Source organism: Littorina saxatilis, linkage group LG13 (genome assembly GCF_037325665.1).
Source record: "Littorina saxatilis isolate snail1 linkage group LG13, US_GU_Lsax_2.0, whole genome shotgun sequence".
NCBI classification, from domain to species: Eukaryota; Metazoa; Mollusca; class Gastropoda; order Littorinimorpha; family Littorinidae; genus Littorina; species Littorina saxatilis.
In genome coordinates this window covers 18,041,938-18,064,437 of record NC_090257.1, presented here as the reverse complement: position 1 = coordinate 18,064,437, position 22,500 = coordinate 18,041,938, and the positions used below count along the sequence as shown (strand labels likewise).

The window sequence follows — 22,500 nt, the reverse complement described above, 5'->3', positions numbered from 1 at the left end:
TGTTGAAGCACGCAACCCCTTGTCAAATACACGTCATTGTTGAAGCACGCAACCCCTTGTGTCAAAAATACACGTAATCGTTGAGCCACGCAACCCATTGTGTCAAATACACGTCATTATTGAACCACGCAACCCCTTGTGTCAAATACACGTCATTGTTGAACCACGCAACCATTGTGTCAAATACACGTCATCGTCGAACTACGCAACCCATTGTGTCAAATCAGTACGCGTCATTGGTAAAGCACGCAACCTATTGTGTCAAATACACGTCATCGTTGAAGCACGCAACCCATTGTGTCAAATACACGTCATTGTTGAACCACGCCACCCCTTGTGTCAAATACACGTCATTGTCGAACCACGCAACCCCTTGTGTCAAATACACGTCATTGTTGAACCACGCCACCCCTTGTGTCAAATACACGTCATTGTTGAACCACGCCACCCCTTGTCAAAAATACACGCAATCGTTGAGCCACGCAACCCATTGTGTAAAATACACGTCATTGTTGAAGCACGCAGCCCTTTGTGTCAAAAATACACGTAATCGTTGAGCCACGCAACCCATTGTGTCAAAACACGTCATTGTTGAACCGCGCAAGCTATTGTGTCAAATACACGTCATCGTTGAACAACGCAACCCACTGTGTCAAATACACGTCATTGTTGATGCACACAACCCATTGTGTAAAAAATACACGTAATTTTTTAACCACGCAACCCCTTGTGTCAAATACACGTCATTGTTGAACCACGCAACCCATTGTGTCAAATGCACGTCAATCTTAACAGCAAGTCGCACCGATGATAGTACATTGGTATTGGTTTGATATCGTCCTTTCGGGTGCTTTCTTTTCTAGGGATAGCGAACTGCCATACAGTACCGCGCTACCCATTTGTTTCCTTTTCCTTCATGCGTGTATCCATGTTTCCAAGCCCTGAGACTTTTGCTGCAACCTTTACTAAAACTGTCGAACAAAAATGTTCTGGAATTGTTCCCAACTCATAATAGAGGGATCTAATATCTGGCCCATGGCACATTGATAATTCAGTCAATCAATGATCAGTAAAACGTTTAATGAAGTGCTCCATGACGTTCCGAAGCGTTATTGTCGCCATGACGTGAACAAAACAGTGTCTACTTCAGGGTGTTGGAAACAGTTATCCCCCGCATGCCATATGGCGACTTTGGGGTACCAGAAACATCGAAACTACAGTAGCATTGGACTTACCCCATAATACTGCAATTGTGGCCTCAGTTACCCTATAATAGCTGTAGATGTACCCCATGATACAGTAGGCGTGACCTACCCCATTATCGCCGGGTGGGATCCGTCATGCTGAACGTGATCCAGGGTGTTGAAGACCAGAGCTTGCTCGTCGAAGGCACACATTGTTCCACACATCCCTGTCATCATCACCATCATCATCAACGTCGTCATCATCATCATCATCATCATCATCATCATCATCATCATCATCATCATCATCATCATCATCATCATCCCGTCGCGATATAACCTTGAACGGTTGAAAACGACGTTAAACACCAAATAAAGAAAGAAATATCATCATCATCATCATCATCATCATCATCATCGTCGTCATCGTCGTCGTCGTCGTCATCGTCATACCGACATACCGCCAGAAGTGAGTGCTACATACCGTTATGATTCTCGAAGGAGAAAGAAATGAAAAATGACGTCTGCTTGGTTGCAAAACAATAGGCAGTGATTTCCCTTTATCTGTACACGTTTCACGAGAGAAATCTTCGTAGGCCTATGGGCACATTAAAGCATTCAAGAAAACAGTGCGCCGCGAATTTTAGAAAAAAACCACTTGTTCTTTGTTTGGCATGATGCAGTACATACCGTCATGCCTCCAGAAGGGGGCGCTGTAGTACATGAAGGTCTTGATGACGGAGCCCATGGGCACACGCTGAAGCAGCTGACAGCGTCTGGCGGGGAGGGCGGGGCTCCAGGTGATACGTGACTGTAGGGGCGGGGCTAGAGCCACGATACAGTGGGAGGCCTGTCACACAAATGGTTGTTCTGATTATTGATGGCAGGGAGGGCGGGGCTCAACATGATACGACACTGTAGGAGTGGGACTCGAGCCACAATACAGTGGGAGGCCTGTCACACAATTGGTTGTTCTGATTATTGATGGCAGGGAGGGCGGGGCTCAACATGATACGACACTGTAGGGGCGGGGCTAAAACCACGATACAGTGTGAGGCCTGTCACACAATTGGTTGTTCTGATTATTGATGGCAAGGGCGGGGCTCAACATGATACGAGACTCAGTGTAGGAGTGGGACTCGAGCCACAATACAGTGGGAGGCCTGTCACACAATTGGTTGTTTTGATTATTGATGGCAGGAAGGGCGGGGCTCAACATGATACGACACTGTAGGGGCGGGACTCGAGCCACAATACAGTGGGAGGCCTGTCACACAATTGGTTGTTCTGATTATTGATGGCAGGGAGGGCGGGGCTCAACATGATACGAGACTGTAGGAGTAGGACTCGAACCACAATACAGTGGGAGGCCTGTCACACAATTGGTCGTTCTGATTATTGATGGCAGGGAGGGCGGGGCTCAACATGATACGACACTGTAGGGGCGGGGCTAGAACCACGATACAGTGGGAGGCCTGTCACACAATTGGTTGTTCTGATTATTGATGGCAGGGAGGGCGGGGCTCAACATGATACGACACTGTAGGGGCGGGGCTAGAACCACGATACAGTGGGAGGCCTGTCTAACAATTGGTTGTTCTGATTATTGATGGCAGGGAGGGCGGGGCTCAACATGATACGACACTGTAGGGGCGGGGCTAGAACCACGATACAGTGGGAGGCCTGTCACACATTTGGTTGTTTGATTATTGATGGTGGGTAGGGCGGGGCTCCACGTGATACGACGAGGATGAGGATGAGGATGAGAAGGAGAAGAAGGAGAAGAAGAAAAATAAGTGTCAAATCTCACTTTATACACGTTGCCATGGATATCAGTGACGACCACGTGACTGGCGTCCTGAGAGATGCTGCAAACAGGTCGCTCCAGTAACACGTTATCTGCAAGACAGGCACACAATGCGTTAAGGAGTTAATGATTGTAGTATACCGGTTTTTATCTCAGTACACACTAAACCGGCTCAAAAACCGCCTTGTATGGCTTCTGAGAAGGACGCCTTCACCGTGCGGCGTGCCAAATCGTCATTGATAGGAACAAAATTGACTGTTTAAGATACACATTTTATTGTTCTTTCCAATGACATGCAAAACTTCTTTAATTTCATCTGTTAATTGTTTTTGACGATTTCAACATGAGAAACTTTTATGAATCTGGTTTTTAAAGGGGGGGTTGTCTGTTTTGTAGGTTCCACTGTATAGACACTATCTTTTGTGTAATCAATTAATTTGCTGAATATAGTAGTGCAATGGATGGACTTTAAAAACTGGTTTTATAACAAACGGCCCCATCACAAAGATCTGCACTGACACGCATCTGCCTAATGTTTTATAGCGGGTAGAATAGTATTCATTTCAGACGCTATGGCTAAGTATGTTATACGCAGAATACATTTATTTGCCAGGAAAGGCATCGCTCATCAGACAAAAAAAGTGGACAAATTTAAACCGTTTCTAAAACATTTACCTGAAAAAATGTTACTGTTTGACATGATAACACAGAGCACGTACCCGCTCCAATGCTGCCCACCAGCGCCTCGCTTATCTGCTGCGACCCGCCATGAAACTTCCGCTCCTGGAGAAAGAAACAAGACGCGTAAGGCGAAATAACAACATTTAGTCAAGATGTCGAACTCACAGAATGAAACTGAACGCACTGCTTTTTTCACCAAGACCACATACTCGTAGTTTCGTCAGTCCACCACTCGTGGCAAAGGCAGTGAAATCGACAAGCCATGCAGAATAGTGCGGTAGTGGTCGCGCTGAGCAGGATAACACGCTTTTCTGTATGTCTTTTCTTTGTAGCTTACTGAGTTTGTTTTTAATCCAAACATATCATATCTATATGTTTTTGGAATCAGGGACCGACAAGGAATAAGATGAGATTTTAAATCATAATTTTCATATTTTTAATTTTCAGAGCTTGTTTGTAATCCAAATATAACATATGTATATGTTTGTGGAATCAGAAAATGACGAAGAATAAGATGAAATTATTTTTGGATCGTTTAATAAAACAATATTTTTAATTACAAGTTTCCGATGTTTAATGACCAAACTCATTCATTAGTTTTTAAGCCACCAAGCTGAAATGCAATACCAAAGTCCGGCCTTCGTCGAAGACTGCTTTGCCAAAATTTCAATCAATTTGATTGAAAAATGAGGGTGTGACAGTGCTGCCTCAACATTTACAAAAAGCCGGATATGACGTCGTCAAAGGTATTTATCGCAAAATTGAAAAAAACATCCGGGGATATCATTCCCAGAAACTCTCATATCAAATTTCATAACGATCGGTCCAGTAGTTTAGTCTGAATCGCTCTACGCACACACACGCACAGACAGACAGACAGACACGCACAGACAGACAGACAGACAGACACACACACACACACACACACACACACACACACACACACACACACACACACATACACCACGACCCTCGTCTCGATTCCCCCTCTATGTTAAAACATTTAGTCAAAACTTGACTAAATGTAAAAACACATGTCACTGAATGAAGAGTGGCTCTAATGTAATAATAATGTATGAACATTCTCAGATCAGTTGGTTGAAAATGTTAACCATCGTGCATGTGTTTATTTCTGTCATGTAGGATTCGCTAATTTGTATCAGCATAGGCCCTAACGGCCGGATCACCAATGCCAAATAGTGTACATATGTCAGGATATTAAAATTGAATACAGTTTTGTTTACAAAGAGTGGGCATAGGCGCTAAGCCAATGGTCTTACCAGCGTTATGATAGAACGATATACAAGTCACTGACTGAGGGGTGGCCCTAAGCGCTAAGCTCTAAGCCGTAAGCCAATGGTCTTACCAGCGTTATGATAGGACGATACACAAGTCACTAAGCTCTAAGCCCTAAGCCAATGCCTGGTCTTACCAGCGTTATGATAGGACGATACACAAGTCACTGACTGAAGAGCCAGAGCCGCTTACGTTTTAAACAGGTGTGAAAAGCCATGAGCGTTTTAGAATCTTCATTACAGCAGGTGTGTTACCTGCCTCTCTAACACACACCTACAGGTGAGAAAGGACTGGGTGCGTTACCTGTCTTTCTAACACACACCTACAGGTGAAAAAACTGGGTGTGTTACCTGCCTCTCTAACACACACCTACAGGTGAGAAAGGACGGGGTGTGTTACCTGTCTCTCTAACACACACCTACAGGTGAGAAAGGACTGGGTGTGTTAACTGCCTCTCTAACACACACCTACAGGTGAGAAAGGACTGGGTGTGTTACCTGCCTCTCTAACACACACCTACAGGTGAGAAAGGACTGGGTGTGTTACCTGCCTCTAACACACACCTACAGGTGAGAAAGGACTGGGTGTGTTACCTGTCTCTCTAACACACACCTACAGGTGAGAAAGGACGGGGTGTGTTACCTGCCCACCATTGGTGGTGGCGTTGATGCGGAGGGGGCCGCCGGCAGAGGCCAGGTACCACAGGAACCACAGCAACGACACCTCGTAGGGTTCTGACGTCACATTGACGTTGATAAAGTTCTTGGCATTCTCCATGGCTCCCCTGCAACAAAGATGTCTGACGTTGCTTACACGCGGCAACATATGTCTCTCGTCACTGAAACGTGTATGCTTAGACTCAAATATGTCTCATATTACTTATACTTACATGTGTCTGCTTATACTTAAATGTGTCTACTTATACTTCAATATTTCTCTCGGTACTTAAAATGTGTCGCCAAATACTTCATTGTGTCTGCTTACACTGAAATATGTCTCTCGGTACTTAAAATGTGTCGCCAAATACTTCAATGTGTCTGCTTACACTGAAATATGTCTCTCGCGCCCTACATTTGTCCCGCCTTACTCAAATACGTCAGTTGTTACTAAAATGTATCTCGTTACTAAAAAACAAGTCGCGTGAAGCGATATCAAAACATTTAGTCAATACGTCAGGTTAAAACTAAAAGATCAACATTAAACAAGTCGCGTAAGGCGAAATTACTACATTTAGTCAAGCTGTGGAACTCACAGAATGAAACTGAACGTAGTCCGCCGCTAGTGCAAAAGGCAGTGAAAGTGACGAGCCTGTTTGGCGCGGCAGCGGTTGCGCTGTGCTTCATAGCACGCTTTACGGTACCTCTCTTCGTTTTAACTTTCTGAGCGTGTTTTTAATCCAAACATATCATATCTATATGTTTTTGGAATCAGGAACCGACAAGGAATACGATGAAATAGTTTTTGAAACGATTTCGGAAATTTAATTTTAATCATAATTTTTATATTTTTAATTTTCAGAGCTTGTTTTTAATCCAAATATAACATATTTATATGTTTTTGGAATCAGAAAATGATGAAGAATAAGATAAACGTAAATTTCGATCGTTTTATAATTTTTTTTTTTTTTTACAATTTTGAGATTTTTAATGATCAAAGTCATCAATTAATTTTTAAGCCACCAAACTGAAATGCAATACCGAAGTCCAGCTTTCGTCGAAGATTGCTGGGCCAAAATTTCAATAAATTTGATTGAAAAATGAGGGTGTGACAGTGCCGCCTCAACTTTTACAAAAAGCCGGATATGACGTCATCAAAGACATTCATCGAAAAAAAGAAAAAAACATCCGGGGATATCATTCCCAGGAACTCTCATGTCAAATTTCATAAAGATCGGTCCAGTAGTTTAGTCTGAATCGCTCTACACACACACACACACACACACGTACACACACACACACACACACACACACACACACACACAAACACCACGACCCTCCTCTCGATTCCCCCTCTATGTTAAAACATTTAGTCAAAACTTGACTAAATGTAAAAACAGCCATCACCAAGACTAACTGTAGTAAGTCTTGGCTAGCAGAGGACGAAATCGGGTCACGCTCGGCTGCGCGAAGCATGCGAACGCAGTACCTATTTTCTTTTATTGTGAGCACATTTTAAGAGTAAACATGTCATTCCTTTATATTTTTGGATTCAGGAAATGATACAGGATAAGATGAACTCTTTTTTGGATCGATTACTCAAATTTTATTTGTAACCACGATGTTGTCTAATTTACATATTTTCGTTATTTTAAGTACATTTTCAGGGTAAACATAGGATATCTATATATTTTTGGAGTTAGGAGAAAATAAAGAATAAAATGAAATCATTGATGGTTCGATTTCTCACATTTTGATTTTAATCAAATATTTTAGATTTTTAATCACCAAACTAATTAATTAATTTTTAAGCTTCGAAGCTGAAATGCAATCCCATAGTCCGGGCTTCGTCGAAGATTGCTTGGACAAAATTTCAATCAATTTAATTGAAAAATGAGGGTGGGACAGTGCCGCCTCAACTTTCACAATAAACCGGATATGACGTCATCAAAGACATGTATCCAAAAAATGAAAAAAACATCTGGGGATATCATACCCCGGAACTCTCATGTAAAGTTTCAAGATCGGTCCAGTAGTTTTCTCTGTACCGCTTTACACACACACACACAGACACATACACCACGACCCTCGTCTCGATTCCCCGTCTATGTTAAAACATTATTTTAATCAAAACTTGACTAAATGTAAAAAGAAGAAGAAACAAGTCGCGTAAGGCGAAAATTACTACATTTAGTCAAGCTGTGGAACTCACAGAATGAAACTGAACGCACTGCATTTTTTCACAATGACCGTAGTCCGCCGCTCGTACAAAAGGCAGTGAAATTGACGAGCCTGTTTAGCGCGGTAGCGGTTGCGCTGTGCTGCATAGCACGCTTTTCTGTACCTCTCTTCGCTTTAACTTTCTGAGCGTGTTTTTAATCCAAACATAACATTATGGGGGAGGCCCCCATTCATACGGATAGTTTCGAGGTTGACCATGGGCAGCGCCATTTTGTTGTGAAATACGTCATCAGTTTGTGTACACAGGAAGTTGTGACATCCGTCACCCTTTGGGAAGGGTGAAGGCAACATTGTTCATCAGTAGAAAGTTGTGAAATCCGTCACCCTATGGGAGGAGTGAAGGCAAAATTGGTCATCACTGAGTTTGTGTAAGACAGGCAAAATTGTTCAACAAAAACATCATAGGTCGAACTGTGCAGGGTCAACCCATTCAAACCATTCATACTTTGATAATAAAGATAAAAGGGGGTCCTTAACGTCCTCACAGGAAATTTTCCTTTTGGGGACATGAGTTAATGATACGCTAAAAGAAGAAAAGGAGGGAAAGAAAAGGGCAATACCAAGCAATCCCGACCGTGATAGGACCCCGGCCCCGCTCTCCATGAATAAGGGAGGGGGGTGGGGCAATGAGAAATATACGTTAAGATCCTTGTAAGAGGAATATCAATAATTTTTCCTTTATATGCGTTGACTTCCTTGGGGAAGGACCATTAAAAACATGGATTTTTAATTCAATTTTAGTTTCGTTAAGAAAAAGATAAAACTCAGGACCACCTGTTAGAAGGTTTAAAAGTGACAACATTGTGAGAAAAATATAAAGAACATGCGCAAAACGTAATACTGATCTTCTATAGGGTAGTAACATTTGGATACATCATTTCATTGACGCACGCATGCGTTGCTATGCGGCATTTGTTAATTTTAAATAGGATAAAAAAGATCTATCTGCGTTGTCCGTCGACCTCCCCGCCACTACAATAGTCGCAGGGGAGGCGACGTCACATTAGCAGTATTAACTGAGAGAGGAAACAGCTATCCTCTCGTTTATATAATCTTGTTTTTATGTTTATTGTGTAATCCGGAAACTTTGCTTTATTTGAGTGACTTATATACCGACATTTTTATTTCTTATTTTCAGCACAGGTGTAGGAACAAATCATGAACCAAAATGTTATTTATTTTCTAATTTAACATTTGTTTTACTAATGTGACCATGGTCTTTCAAACATACAGTGACATTAAACATTGTTATGTTAAAAAAAAAGATAAAAGAAAAAAAGCTTTTGTGCACAAATCAGAAAATATATTGTACATTTTACCTACAGGCCAAACCGTGAGTGTCTGTGACAGTGCCTCCTCAACTTTTACAAAAAGCCGGATATGACGTCACCAAAGACATTTATCGAAAAAATGAAAAAAACCATCTGGGGATATCATACCCAGGAACTCTCATGTAAAATTTCATAAAGATCGGTCAAGTAGTTTACTCTGAATCGCTCTACACACACACACACACACACACACACACACACACACACACACACACACACACACACACACACACACACACACACACAAACACATAAGTCAAAACTTGACTAAATGTAAAAAGCGTCATTAGTTAAGAAACGGTTTCATACATCACAAAGACAGACGGACGGAAGGACGGTCGACGGACAGACAAACAGACAAACAACAGAAAAGACCGAAAGAGAGACCGACAAGACATACAGACAGATACAAAGACAGACAGACAGACAGACACACATACAGACAGACAGACAGACAGACAGACAGACACAGACACATAGATTCAGACACACAGACAGACCGTGTCCAGATGTGGGTGTCGAAGAACTGCTGTACAGTGATGGTGTCCCACTCCTTGGCCCGCGCTGCTCTCCACGGTGCCTCCAGGGGGACCTGGCAACACCATGATATACTGCCGTCATGGCACGTCACCTTTTCTTCATCCCCACACCAACACGAAGACAGGCAGGCGCACACACACACACATACACACACACACACACACACACACACACACACACACACACACACACACACACACACACACACACACACACCTGTTTACACATATGGTGCATGTGACGAAGAGTGTTGTTGAAATCAAGCCAGGACAGCAGACCTCCCGTTGGGGGAAACACGCCATCCCGGTATCGGACTGCCTTGCCCTGTAACAAGCAGAGCAACTACGTCACACAGTGTTTTCATCACTGAAAAATGACGTCAAATCAGTTGAGGTACATCTGTGCCATTCATCAGATGCAAACAACTACGTCACGCACCGTGAGCTGGAGTGATGGCGTCACTGACCTGTCTGTACACACATCGTGATGACGTCACTGACCAGTCTGTACACCCAGAGTAATGACGTCACTGACCTAACTGTACACCTAGAGCTAGAGTGATGACGTCACTGACCTGTCTGTACAGACAGCGTCATGACGTCACTGACCTGTCTGTAAACACATCGTGATGACGTCACTGACCTGTGTGTACACCTAGGGTGATGACGTCACTGACCTGTCTGTAGACCACCAGGTCCTCCTCCTCGTGAGTGCGGTAAGTCTTCACCCCGTAACGTCTGGCCAGGCGCAGGATGCGGTTCTGGGTAGGGCCGACGTAAGCTCCGCCCAGGTCCACAGGGCCCGTCTCCGCCTTCTGAACTCAACACACAACATCTACAGCTTAAAGTGATATAATCTAGCGAAGAAAGCTATCACGCATCGCCCCAAGAGCAATACATTTCAGGTTGGGTGTTTTAATTATGTGACCACACACCAGGAACACCTTGAAATGTAATAAAGTATGATGACGAACGGAAATCCGGACTCCTGACACAGGAGAGCTGGGCAGAGCAAACCGCTCGCTGATTAAAATTCATTCAATGATTTGGCATTTTTTCAAGGCAGTTTGTTTCTAAATTACAGTACAGCGAATGTCCCTTAGTTTTTAAGGTCCAAATCGTCAAAAAAACACTCTTCAAAATGGCGCCTAAGGTGTACTACCTTAGGTAACTTTAAAGGCACAGTGTTGCTCACAGCCTTCGTTTTGCGTTTTTGTTGCAGCTGAGTGCATTTACAGTTCAAAAATCCTCCTATGGTAGTAAACAAACCCAAAGCTACCCAACGACGACATCTGTGAAGCTCGACAGTTTCTTGTTCACGCGAGTGCATGAATTAACCTAGTTATTACGTGGTGTTTGGTCGGAGTTCGATTCAACTGAGTGATTCCGGCCTCCATTTTACACAAACTCATGATGACGTCTGACATAGTTTGCTAGTGGCGTGTCTTTTTGTGCATGATGTGGTGATCTACCTGATCTAAATTTAGATCCAAAAATAGGCCAAGACCAGCCGGGTCCGAGTACGAAATTAATTCGTAAAAAAATCGCAGTTCTTGACTCTTTGGGTGCAAGTCAATGAAACTTGGTAGTTCTTCTAACGGATAGCTGCCTGAGGTATAACTAAAAGCCCCAGGGGCTCCGTGCACCTGGATTTGACAAGTTTAGTACAGTACCTTTAAAGTCTATGTCCCAAGGTTCAAATCTAGCAATGCTTCGCTCAAAAAGATGTTATTCTTCTGCTGATAAGGACCCGCCCTTAACCTTATTCCGCCTTGCCCCAACTCTCGCTGCAACATGGTGATACTCACACCATCACTATACAGGGCCGGACTACCGGGGGGGTTATGGGGGTTGCGCAACCCCCCCCCTAGCCGAAACATGTACCTTACTTATTTAATCTTTTTTTATTATTGCTTATTTTATGCCGTTTTATGCAAGGAGCGACCATTTTCTTATCTCAGAATATGACCTACCCGTCAGCTTCAGGGGGCTTCGCCCCCTGACCCCCACAACGAGGGGGGGAGGGGTGGGTTCTAGGGTTTCCGGACCCCCCCCCCCCCAGCCAAAAAATAAAAATATTGAATGAGGTATGCATTTCTTTATTTTACATTGAGTTTCAATTTTTGGGGTATTAATCAGTGACAAAATCTGCTGCCTGAAACTGGTAATGATCATCCTCAGAATGCACCAGATTGCACCATTTTGCATCCTTTTTTTCAACATTTTCCGGGGGGGCATGCCCCCGGACCCCCCTAGCAAGCTAGGCGCTTCGCGCCGTCGGCTCGGCGCTTCGCGCCTTCACACCCATATCTTCACAATATACTTTTGAAAAAAACCAGTCATAAAATGAACTGATCCGCCCCTGCCGCCAGGGGGGACATCCCCCTGGGCCACCACTGGCAACCCCCCCCCCCTCCTCTTCGCCTAGTCCGGCCCTGCTATACCCCTCATCCCGTCTCCACACACACACACGCATACACACACACACCCATACATACACACACCCATACATACACACACCCATACATACACACACACACACATACAAAAACACACCCACACCCACACCCATCCACCCACCCACCCACACACACACATCCACACACACACATCTACACACACACACACACACACACACACACACACACACACACACACACACCACTCACGTTGACAGTATAGGTGCGACCTCCAACCCGGTCACGCGCCTCCAGCACTATCACACGCTGTCCTCGTTCTGACAGCAACAGGGCCGCGCTCAGTCCTGTAGCACGTGCATGACGTCATCAACACACACCGATTGTGCGTCATCAATTGACATAGCACGTCATCAACACACACAAACAGCGCGTCATCAATAGACACACACAGTTCTACAATTACACATCGACATCCACATTTACAATCTTTAACTTTATATTATGGAAGTCAAAAATTGAAACCTTTGCTATATGTATAAGGAACACGAGTAGCAGTCGAAGTGTGTACTAAGAATATTATCACACGGTACAGGTGCAACTTAATCCATCAACGGCATACACATGCAGACATTACATAGTCTAGACGTGCAGACATAACGTCGTCAGTATGCACCACAAATAAAGGTCTTGAGGACATGACGACGCCATCGGTATGCACCACAAATAAAGGACTTGAGGAAATAACGTCATCGGTATGCACCACAAATAAAGGTCATTAAGAAATAACGTCATCGGTATGCACTACAAATAAAAGGCGAGGTACCGACTCGCCCCAGCCCTTCTCGTCCCCGCTTTGTAGTCGCCGACTTCACGGTCTACTTGCTTTCAAACTGCCATGGGTGCCATCTCGCCCCCGCAAGCATTACATGCGATGAAATTGACGTTTCTCGTGCAAAACAGGTTATAAAAAATAACACGTTTACCTGTGGCATGTCTCAGTGTTAAGCTCTAAGAGTCAAGAATGACTTATAAGTACAGAGGTGTGTGTGTGTGTGTGTGTGTGTGTGTGTGTGTTTGTGTGTGTGTGTGTGTGCCACAGTGTGTGTGTGTGTGTGTGTGTGTGTATGTGTGTGTGTGTGAGCGTACCTTTAAACAACAACAAAAGTGATCATGTCTGTTTAACGTTCTTTTTTTACAGTATATGTGTGCAATTTTAATTATCGTTGCCTGTGTAATCTTTGTGGCAAATGCAGTCACCTGTTGGACTTAAGACATTCGCATTTTTAACTTTTCCTTTTACAGTATATGTGTGTACGTGACAATATGTATAATGTCACCAACTGCAACAACATTCGCATTTTTAATTACCTTTAAGCAAGTACACAGTATGTCTGTGTGTATGTTTGTGGCAACGTCATAAACTGGCAAAGTCATAAACTGTCTATGTTCTGTACTGTATTGTGTGCGTGCGTGTGTGTGTGTGTGTGCGTGTGTGTGCGTGTGTGTGTGTGTGTGTGTGTGTGTGTGTGTTTATCGTGCCTAAGAGAGACGAATCGCCTCTATTGCAAAATTCAAGATCATTGGGGGCGAGATGGAAGGGGGCGAATCGCCTCACTTGCAAAACTCAAGCTAATTGGGGGGCGAGATGGGAAGCGGCGAGATGGGAAACGGCGAGTTAGGCCGGGGCGAAAGGGGACGTCACCCAAATAAAGGTCATGAGGACATAACGTCATTAGAATGCACCACAAGTACATGGATTGTAGGGTCATGAGTTCCAATCCCCAGCACAGAAAGGCACTGCCGAGCAGGGATATCCAACTCAGCATGACACTGATGCGGACACGCTTGTACTTTGACCGGCCGTGCCTTGCACTTCAAGGAAAGAAGAATTCTAACCTCCTTTTCGTCTTGGCACACAGTATCCTAAACCTTGACAGTGATATCAGGTCAAGCCGCTATCTCTAGCTACAGTGCCCCTCACACACTGATATCTGCGCAGCCTGTCAGTGTCGGTAAGGCTAATTAACTTCATACCCCTTTTCTCTATTTTCTAACTACATTTTTTTCATTCTAAACAAAGTTTAAACCCGCAACAAAATCCGTAAGACGGTTTGAAGCTATGCATAGACCTACACACACACGCACGCACGCATGCACGAAAGCAACGCACGCACGCACGCACGCACACATACACTCACTCACTCACACACACCGTTACACACACACACACACACACACACACACACACACACACACACACACGCGTGCACACATACACACACACACACACACACACACACACACACACACACACGCACACACACACACACAAAACTATCTGACTCACCGCTAAGACCGGCGCCAACGACGACGACGTCAATGTTGGAGTGGTGGTTGGTGTCCATGACTGATGCAGGGAAGGACCTGCCAGCACAGCCACAAGCCGGGGTTGTATGTGGACAGTAAAAGCACAAGGTCTCCACACTCAGTGAGATAGCGGCGCAGATTTAGGGCAGTCAGGCCTTTAAAAGATACACACTTCCACACGAAGATAGTGGGATACGTGTGATACCAGTGTTACCACAGAGGCTGTGACATTGGCTAAATCGCGCTCCTCTCTCCTCCGCCTGGCGACAGATGGGCCTGAAAGTCTAAATGATCCATCAAATTAATTTAAATTATTAAATCAACCAGCCACATAAGACTATAACACAAGACAATAGAATTCAGAACCTGCCATTAACTCAGCTATTAAATTAACCAGAAACATTGTACAGAATATGAAATATCAATAACACACTGCATGGTATCAACACAGTGCATGGTATCAACACAGCCTGCATGGTATCAACACAGTGCATGGTATCATGGTATCAACACAGGCAAAGAAAAACAGGCAAATACATGCAGAATGTGGGCGCTGCTTTGACAAGTCTCACTCCACAGCACAGTGCCCCAACCCTTTGAAGTGCCGACAGTGTCTCAAAGACAATCACAAAGCAGGCGACCCTGACTGTGATATGACCCCTGACATCTCTACCAACAACATGCCCCCTCCCTCATGGCCACCACCCACTCCCCCGTCCAACTGTAGCACACACCCGAATGAACCAGGGGCAACCAGACAACAGAGTCCCAGCCCCTCCTCTAGTAGAGGTCGATCAAGGACTCGGTGAAATTGACAAGAAGAGCGGGGTAGTAGTTGCGCTGATTTGGTTGAAAAATGAGAGCGTGACAGTGCCGCCTCAACTTTCACGAAAAGCCGGATATGACGTCATCAAAGACATTTATCAAAAAAATAAAAAAAACGTTCGGGGATATCATACCTAGGAACTTTCATGTCAAATTTCATAAAGATCGGTCTAGTAGTTTAGTCTGAATCGCTCTACACGCACGCACACACGCACGCACACACACACACACATACACCACGACCCTCGTTTCGATTCCCCCTCTATGTTAAAACATTTAGTCAAAACTTGACTAAATGTAAAAACGAAATCCCTTGACTTTTGGGGTAGCGCGACTTCAGTCAACGCTTGAATTTTGCAGTGGTAACATCCGGTTTGCTCTCACCGTGCTGAGCATATTTGTCAAGAAGGATCGAGCAGAAAAAATAAACGACTTGGCAGGGATTCGAACTCAAGGCATCGGGGCCTCGAAATGTCGGGGCCGATGTCTTAACCGCTAGGCCTCTTCACCAGTGTTGTCAAAGATAAAACAAGTCGCGTAAGGCGAAAATACAATATTTAGTCAAGTAGCTGTCGAACTCACAGAATGAAACTGACTCGTAGCATCGTCAGTCCACCGCTCATGGCAAAGGCAGTGAAATTGACAAGAAGAGCGGGGTAGTAGTTGCGCTAAGAAGGATAGCACGCTTTTCTGTACCTCTCTTTGTTTTAACTTTCTGAGCGTGTTTTTAATCCAAACATATCATATCCATATATTTTTGGAATCAGGAACCGACAAGGAATAAGATGAAAGTGTTTTTAAATTGATTTCGAAAAAAAAAATTTGATAATAATTTTTATATATTTAATTTTCAGAGCTTGTTTTTAATCCGAATATAACATATTTATATGTTTTTGGAATCAGCAAATGATGGAGAATAAGATAAACGTAAATTTGGATCGTTTTATAAATTTTTATTTTTTTTTACAATTTTCAGATTTTTAATGACCAAAGTCATTAATTAATTTTTAAGCCACCAAGCTGAAATGCAATACCGAACCCCGGGCTTCGTCGAAGATTACTTGACCAAAATTTCAACCAATTTGGTTGAAAAATGAGGGCGTGACAGTGCCGCCTCAACTTTCACGAAAAGCCGGATATGACGTCATCAAAGACATTTATCAAAAAAATGAAAAAAACGTTCGGGGATTTCATACCCAGGAACTCTCATGTCAAATTTCATAAAGATCGGCCCAGTAGTTTAGTCTGAATCGCTCTACACACACACACACACAGACACACAGACACACAGACACACACACACACGCACATACACCACGACCCTCGTTTCGATTCCCCCTCGATGTTAAAATATTTAGTCAAAACTTGACTAAATATAAAAAAAGATAATTTTATATCATTCTACGCTTGAATTACCATTTATGCGTTGCAAAAACGTAAAAGTTTCCATTAAAATTTGCCTTTATTTGCAAACATGTTTCACGGAATCGCAGTCCATGTTTACACCGTCATGCTAGACACCATTCGCGCCATGCAAATAGCTGCAATATCTCTATTTACAACATGCAAGAATCAAAACTTGACTAAAAATGACAAGAACAGTAATTGCAAACAGAAATCTCCAAAGCTCTGTACAGTTGAAAACAGACATCTAAGAAATAGTTATACATGTATTCACTTCTGAACAGTGGGCGGATAGAGGTATAAATCATGCTGCTTCAAGAATAACATAACATGAATTCATATCAATGTTTTTCCTTCTTCTTCTCAATTGGGGCAGTAGCCTAGTGGTTAGGACACGAAGTCTCGAGGTAGTGAGTTCGAATCTTCGCCGGGGCGTTTAATTTTTCCCCTTGATCTCTCTTGAAGATAAAATATGATCAGTCTTGAGAGAGCAAACCGGAGTGTTATCCCTGCAAAATTCAAGTGTTGACTGAAGCTCTCAAGGTCATACACGCCGTATAGGTGGGGTTTCGGGTAGCGTTTGCTGTACAGAATTCTGTACATGATTGTATCCCTTTTTTTCAACCTCGTAGCCCCGGAAAGTCATAAAATAATAGACCACAGACTTGTGGTTTATTGGTTTTAAATATTTGTGGTCTGCAGATTGATTGGTTTTATGAGTGTGTGTTAACTGTTGAATCAGTATTTTCCTTTGTGTGTACATACTATACCTTGCTTTTTACCCTTAGTCTTAGATATTTTTGTTTGCCTATGGCTTTCGTGTCGGTGTGTTTGTTTGTTCGTACTCATAAACTAGTTTGCTATGTTTTTGTTGTTATTAATGTTTTGTTCATTCGTCCTTTTACCCCTTTTATGAATGATGCAGAAATTGTTGTTTTACCTTGTCTATAAGGCTTTTATTAGCTACTGACAATAAAGTGTCAAAGCGTCTCTCTCTCTCTCTCTCTCTCTCTCTCTCTCTCTCTCTCTCTCTCTCTCTCTCTCTCCGAATTACAGTCGGATGATTTCCAGCAGTGTGTGCACCAAGCCCAAACCTCATTAAATTTAGTTGTGGATACGTCCATTTATATTTTTCAAAAGGCGTGTTATACAGTGCAGCAGCTTGTATGTTTAGAACTGTTGGGAAGAAAGGGGAGCATGTAAATGAATGGTTTAATTCATTGTCTCCCATGTTTTTATTTTTCATAAATGAATTAGCAGTGAAAGGGGTCAAAGGGGAGACACGGTGTAGAGCTGGTGCATGGTGCCATTGAAATGTTTTTATTGCTTTTTGCGGATGAAGTTGTGTTGTTGTCAAACACAGTGACAGGCCTGCAGAACCAGTTGATTAATTTGAAAAAAAGAAGTGGACAGGATGTCACTCACTGTGAATTTGGATAAAACAAAAATCATGGTTTTTCGTAAAGGAGAGCATTTATCTGCAAATGAAAAATGGTTTTACGGGAAAGAAGAACTCAAAGTAACAAACACATATATATATTTGGGTATGATGTTTACGACAAAGTTGAGTATCAGTGGTGTTTTAAATGAGTTGAGCAGAAAAGGTAAAAGAGGTGTCATGGCGATACAGAAGACGGAAGTTGAACACGACAGATCCATGTTTATTTTGAAAAATGTTTGACACACAGATCGAGCCTATATTGACATATGCAGCAGAAGTGTGGGGTTTAGATGAAGCTCAGCCAACAGCAAAGGTCCACACCTTTGCAATAGCACGCTTTTTGAATGTACAAGTGCATTCTTCGAACAAAATCGTTTATGGAGAAACTGGTCGCTATCCGCTGTTTATTAGAACAATAGTGAAGTGTACAAAGTATTGGATTAAGTTGACAAGGTTGCCTGTGACACGACTTAGCAAACAGGCTTATGAAATGTTATTGGCACAGTCTGAGGCAGGTAGAGAGAATTGGACAACAAAGGTAAAAAAAAAAGTATTGGTTGAGAATGGATTTGGCTTCGTATGGTTAAAGGCACACACACAGCTTCCCGTAAACCATCAGTTTCTGGCCACACACACTGTCAGGCTTTTACACACAGTACAAACACCCTTTCGTTTAAACACTCACCGCTTGAGAACATCCTAGGTGCCTTCCGTAAAGAGCGAGCATTTTTCAAAGAATGTATTTCGCGTGCAGTCTCTGTCGCTCTGTCTGACTCTTTCCCTCTCAGCGGAGATCAAAGCCAGTGAAAAAAAAACCATCTCAGAAGCAGTTTTAGCTTGTGCCTCCAAATGACTGCTGTACAACAACCAGACCCCATCTGACTGCTGTTTGGGAAACAGTCCCCAATTTACTGCTTTACACCATTTACGTATCATTACATGCTGTTTCTCTTGCGAAACTTGCAAAGCACTACTTCTATTTTGCAGCTGATACTGGTAAAATGTTAATACACTATGATTGTATTGAAACATTATTGTACATAATGCACTGGAAACATTTTCAAACACAATGTGGTTAACTTCTATTTCACCTCAATGGGCGAGGGCGGGATGAAAAAAAGAGCATTTTAGCATTTCTTATTCTGTTACAGTGTTAAGATAAAGATCAATTCAATTCAATTTAATTCAATTCAATTTAATACAATTCTCTCTCCCTCATTCTCATTCTCATAAATCAGACTCAAACCATCCGTTGTCAAGGCCGTGAATGCTTCTGACTGGATTGGAGATACTCTTATGTCGCCTGGCGCCATGTATCTGATGAAACCATTCATAGCACAGCGCAGAGCTATAGCTCTGTGGTAGCTCTGCGGTTTTGGACGTCCCCATTTCACTGCTGTACAGCCAACATCGTCCCCAAATACCTGTTTTATTCTAAAAATCACGCTGGAGGTTGCATTTTATGTAATAACATCCTGAAATGAGTTTTCACACTTTAGAATGGCATTTAACGCTCATTGAAGTTTTAAGAAACTTTCTAACACCTAAAACCTTCATAGCACCGATGACGTAATTGTAGCTCTGCACTTTGTGGCCACATACGTCCCCATTTCACTGCTGTACAGCAAACATCGTCCCCAAATACCTGTTTTTCTAAAAATCACGCTGGAGGTTGCATTTTATGTAATAACCTCCTGAAATGAGTTTTCACACTTAAATGGCATTTAACGCTCATTGAAGTTTTAAGAAACTTTCTAACACGTAAAACAGAAGAGACCCCAAATGCCTGTGTTTTGAGCAAGATGGCCCCAAATGACTGCAAAACCACCTATGTGTGTGTGTGTGTGTGTGTGTGTGTGTGTGTGTGTGTGTGTGTGTGTGTGTGTGTGTGTGTGTGTGTGTGTGTGTGTGTGTGTGTGATTATGCGTCCTTGTAAAAAAAAAAAAAGAGTTCAGTTCAGCTCGCTAAATTAGATTTCCTCGCGGCGAGAATTGCCTAAGAAACGCCACTTCCTCGCCACACTCGCCAAATCTAGCGTCTACGATACGGAGGACTGGCTGAACAAGTGCAGTACTGTACACAGGCCAAGCGACTGAGCCAGCCTGCATGTGTGATTTAGGCCAGCACGTGTTTTGCGTGGTATTGTGTAATATCATCGCAGTCACGTAGGCAGTTCCTAGTTATACACTTTTGCACAGATCGAGATGGTATGGGATAGACAGACAGACAGACGGACAGAGGCGGTGTGAGTGAAGATGTCTTCACTGTGCATATTGTAACTCTGGCATAAAGTGACCTGTGACAGACAGACAGACAGATAGACAGATAGACGGAGACAAAGAGATACTTACCGTGACGGTATCCACACAGAGACAGAGGCGGTGCGAGTGAAGATGTCTTCACTGTGCATGTTGTAACTCCAGCATAAAGTGACCTGTGACAAACAGACAGACAGACAGACAGACAAACAGACGGACGGACAGACAGATAGACGGAGACAAAGAGATACTTACCGTGACGGTATCCACACAGAGACAGAGGCGGTGCGAGTGAAGATGTCTTCACTGTGCATGTTGTAACTCCAGTATAAAGTGACCTGCAGAGATCGATAGCTGGCTACTCAGTGTCACAGGCCGCTAGTGTTGTGGGGACAGAGCAGGCGTCTTCTGCAGTCACCCTGCGGCCTCAGTCTTGACCGTTAGTCTCATCTGGCTGTCCCCCCTGTATGTCTTCTGTCTGTCGATCTGTCTGTCTTGTGTCTGTCTCACTACTGTCACGGGCCTGCAGAAGGCGCGCTCTGCAGTCACCGTGCCCCGCATAAGTCTTGATCGTCTGTCGTTTGACTCTGTATGACTGTCTCCTCTGTGTGATCATGACTGTCTCCTCTGTGTGACTGCTACGACCCCTGCTGTGTCTGTCTCATTTGGGTGCTTTGTCCGCATCAATAATTCACTTTCCCTTTTAAAGCCTTGGTGTGGCTGGGAGTCGTGGACAAGAGACGTGTGTGGTGACAGAGGTATGAGCCAGGCAGCGCGTGTCGTGTGCCTGTGGGGGGGGGGGGGGGGGGGGGGTAGTGGGGAGTGGGGGGGTGAGGTCTTGTGAAACTCGGGGCGACGGACGGCTTGGCGGTCACAGGCAGAGAGCCGGGCGCTGATCGATCATATCATTACGTCGGGTCACACGGCACCGGCATCCCGTCCCCCGTCTCCCTCACGTCACAACAGCCATTGTGCCATCTTACGGTCACGTCACAAGGACATACAGCCACTGCGTCATCTTACGTTCACGTCACAAGGACATACAGCCACTGCGTCATCTTACGGTCACGTCACAAGGACATAATATACAGCCTATGCATCATCTTGCGGTCACGTCACAATGACATACAGCCACTGCGTCATCTGAAGGTCACGTCACAACGCCGCACAGCCATTGTGTCCCATTATGATCAAGTCACAACGCCACACAGCCATTGTGTCATCTTAAGGTCACGTCACACTACCATACAGTAATGTGTCATCTTACAGTCACAATGACACCCGACACAGCACATAAGTCACGTATCTGTCACGCCACAACGTCATGCAGCATATGCGTCTGCCCACCGTCACGACGCAGCAAACTCAAATAGCGCTGGCGTCAAGGGTGAACCACATAATGTTGGCACTCCTCATACCGACACACATTCACCAACCATTGAACAGCACTGACGTCAAGGGTGAACCACATAATGTTGGCACTCCTCATACCGACACACATTGACCAACCATTGAACAGCACTGACATCAAGGGTGAACCACATAATGTTGGCACTCCTCACACCGACACACATTGACCAACCATTGAACAGCACTGACATCAAGGGTGAACCACATAATGTTGGCACTCCTCATACCGACACACATTGACCAACCATTGAACAGCACTGACGTCAAGGGTGAACCACATAATGTTGGCACTCCTCACACCGACACACATTGACCAACCATTGAACAGCACTGACGTCAAGGGTGAACCACATAATGTTGGCACTCCTCATACCGACACACATTGACCAACCATTGAACAGCACTGACGTCAAGAACCACATAATGTTGGCACTCCTCATACCGACACACATTGACCAACCATTGAACAGCACTGACATCGAGGGTGAACCACATAATGTTGGCACTCCTCATACCGACACACATTGACCAACCATTGAACAGCACTGACATCGAGGGTGAACCACATAATGTTGGCACTCCTCATACTGTCACACATTGACCAACCATTGAACAGCACTGACGTCAAGAACCACATAAT

At 43.9% G+C, this 22,500-nt stretch overlaps 1 protein-coding gene across 1 annotated transcript in view; it reads right to left on the bottom strand.

Annotated features, from left to right (window-relative positions):
- Nucleotides 1-20,629, bottom strand: part of LOC138983767 (amine oxidase [flavin-containing]-like) — a 26,694-nt gene extending 6,065 nt beyond the window's left edge. Inside the window, exons 1-11 of the mRNA XM_070357091.1 lie at nt 20,544-20,629; nt 14,503-14,806; nt 12,405-12,499; nt 10,413-10,550; nt 9,953-10,060; nt 9,697-9,788; nt 5,611-5,752; nt 3,711-3,774; nt 2,995-3,083; nt 1,875-2,034; nt 1,315-1,411 (exon numbers count right to left, since the gene is read on the bottom strand). Coding sequence (XP_070213192.1) covers nt 1,315-1,411; nt 1,875-2,034; nt 2,995-3,083; nt 3,711-3,774; nt 5,611-5,752; nt 9,697-9,788; nt 9,953-10,060; nt 10,413-10,550; nt 12,405-12,499; nt 14,503-14,560 — 1,043 coding nt within the window. The 5' untranslated portion in view covers nt 14,561-14,806; nt 20,544-20,629. The remainder of the gene's footprint in view (nt 1-1,314; nt 1,412-1,874; nt 2,035-2,994; nt 3,084-3,710; nt 3,775-5,610; nt 5,753-9,696; nt 9,789-9,952; nt 10,061-10,412; nt 10,551-12,404; nt 12,500-14,502; nt 14,807-20,543) is intronic.
- Nucleotides 20,630-22,500: the final 1,871 nt, after the last annotated feature.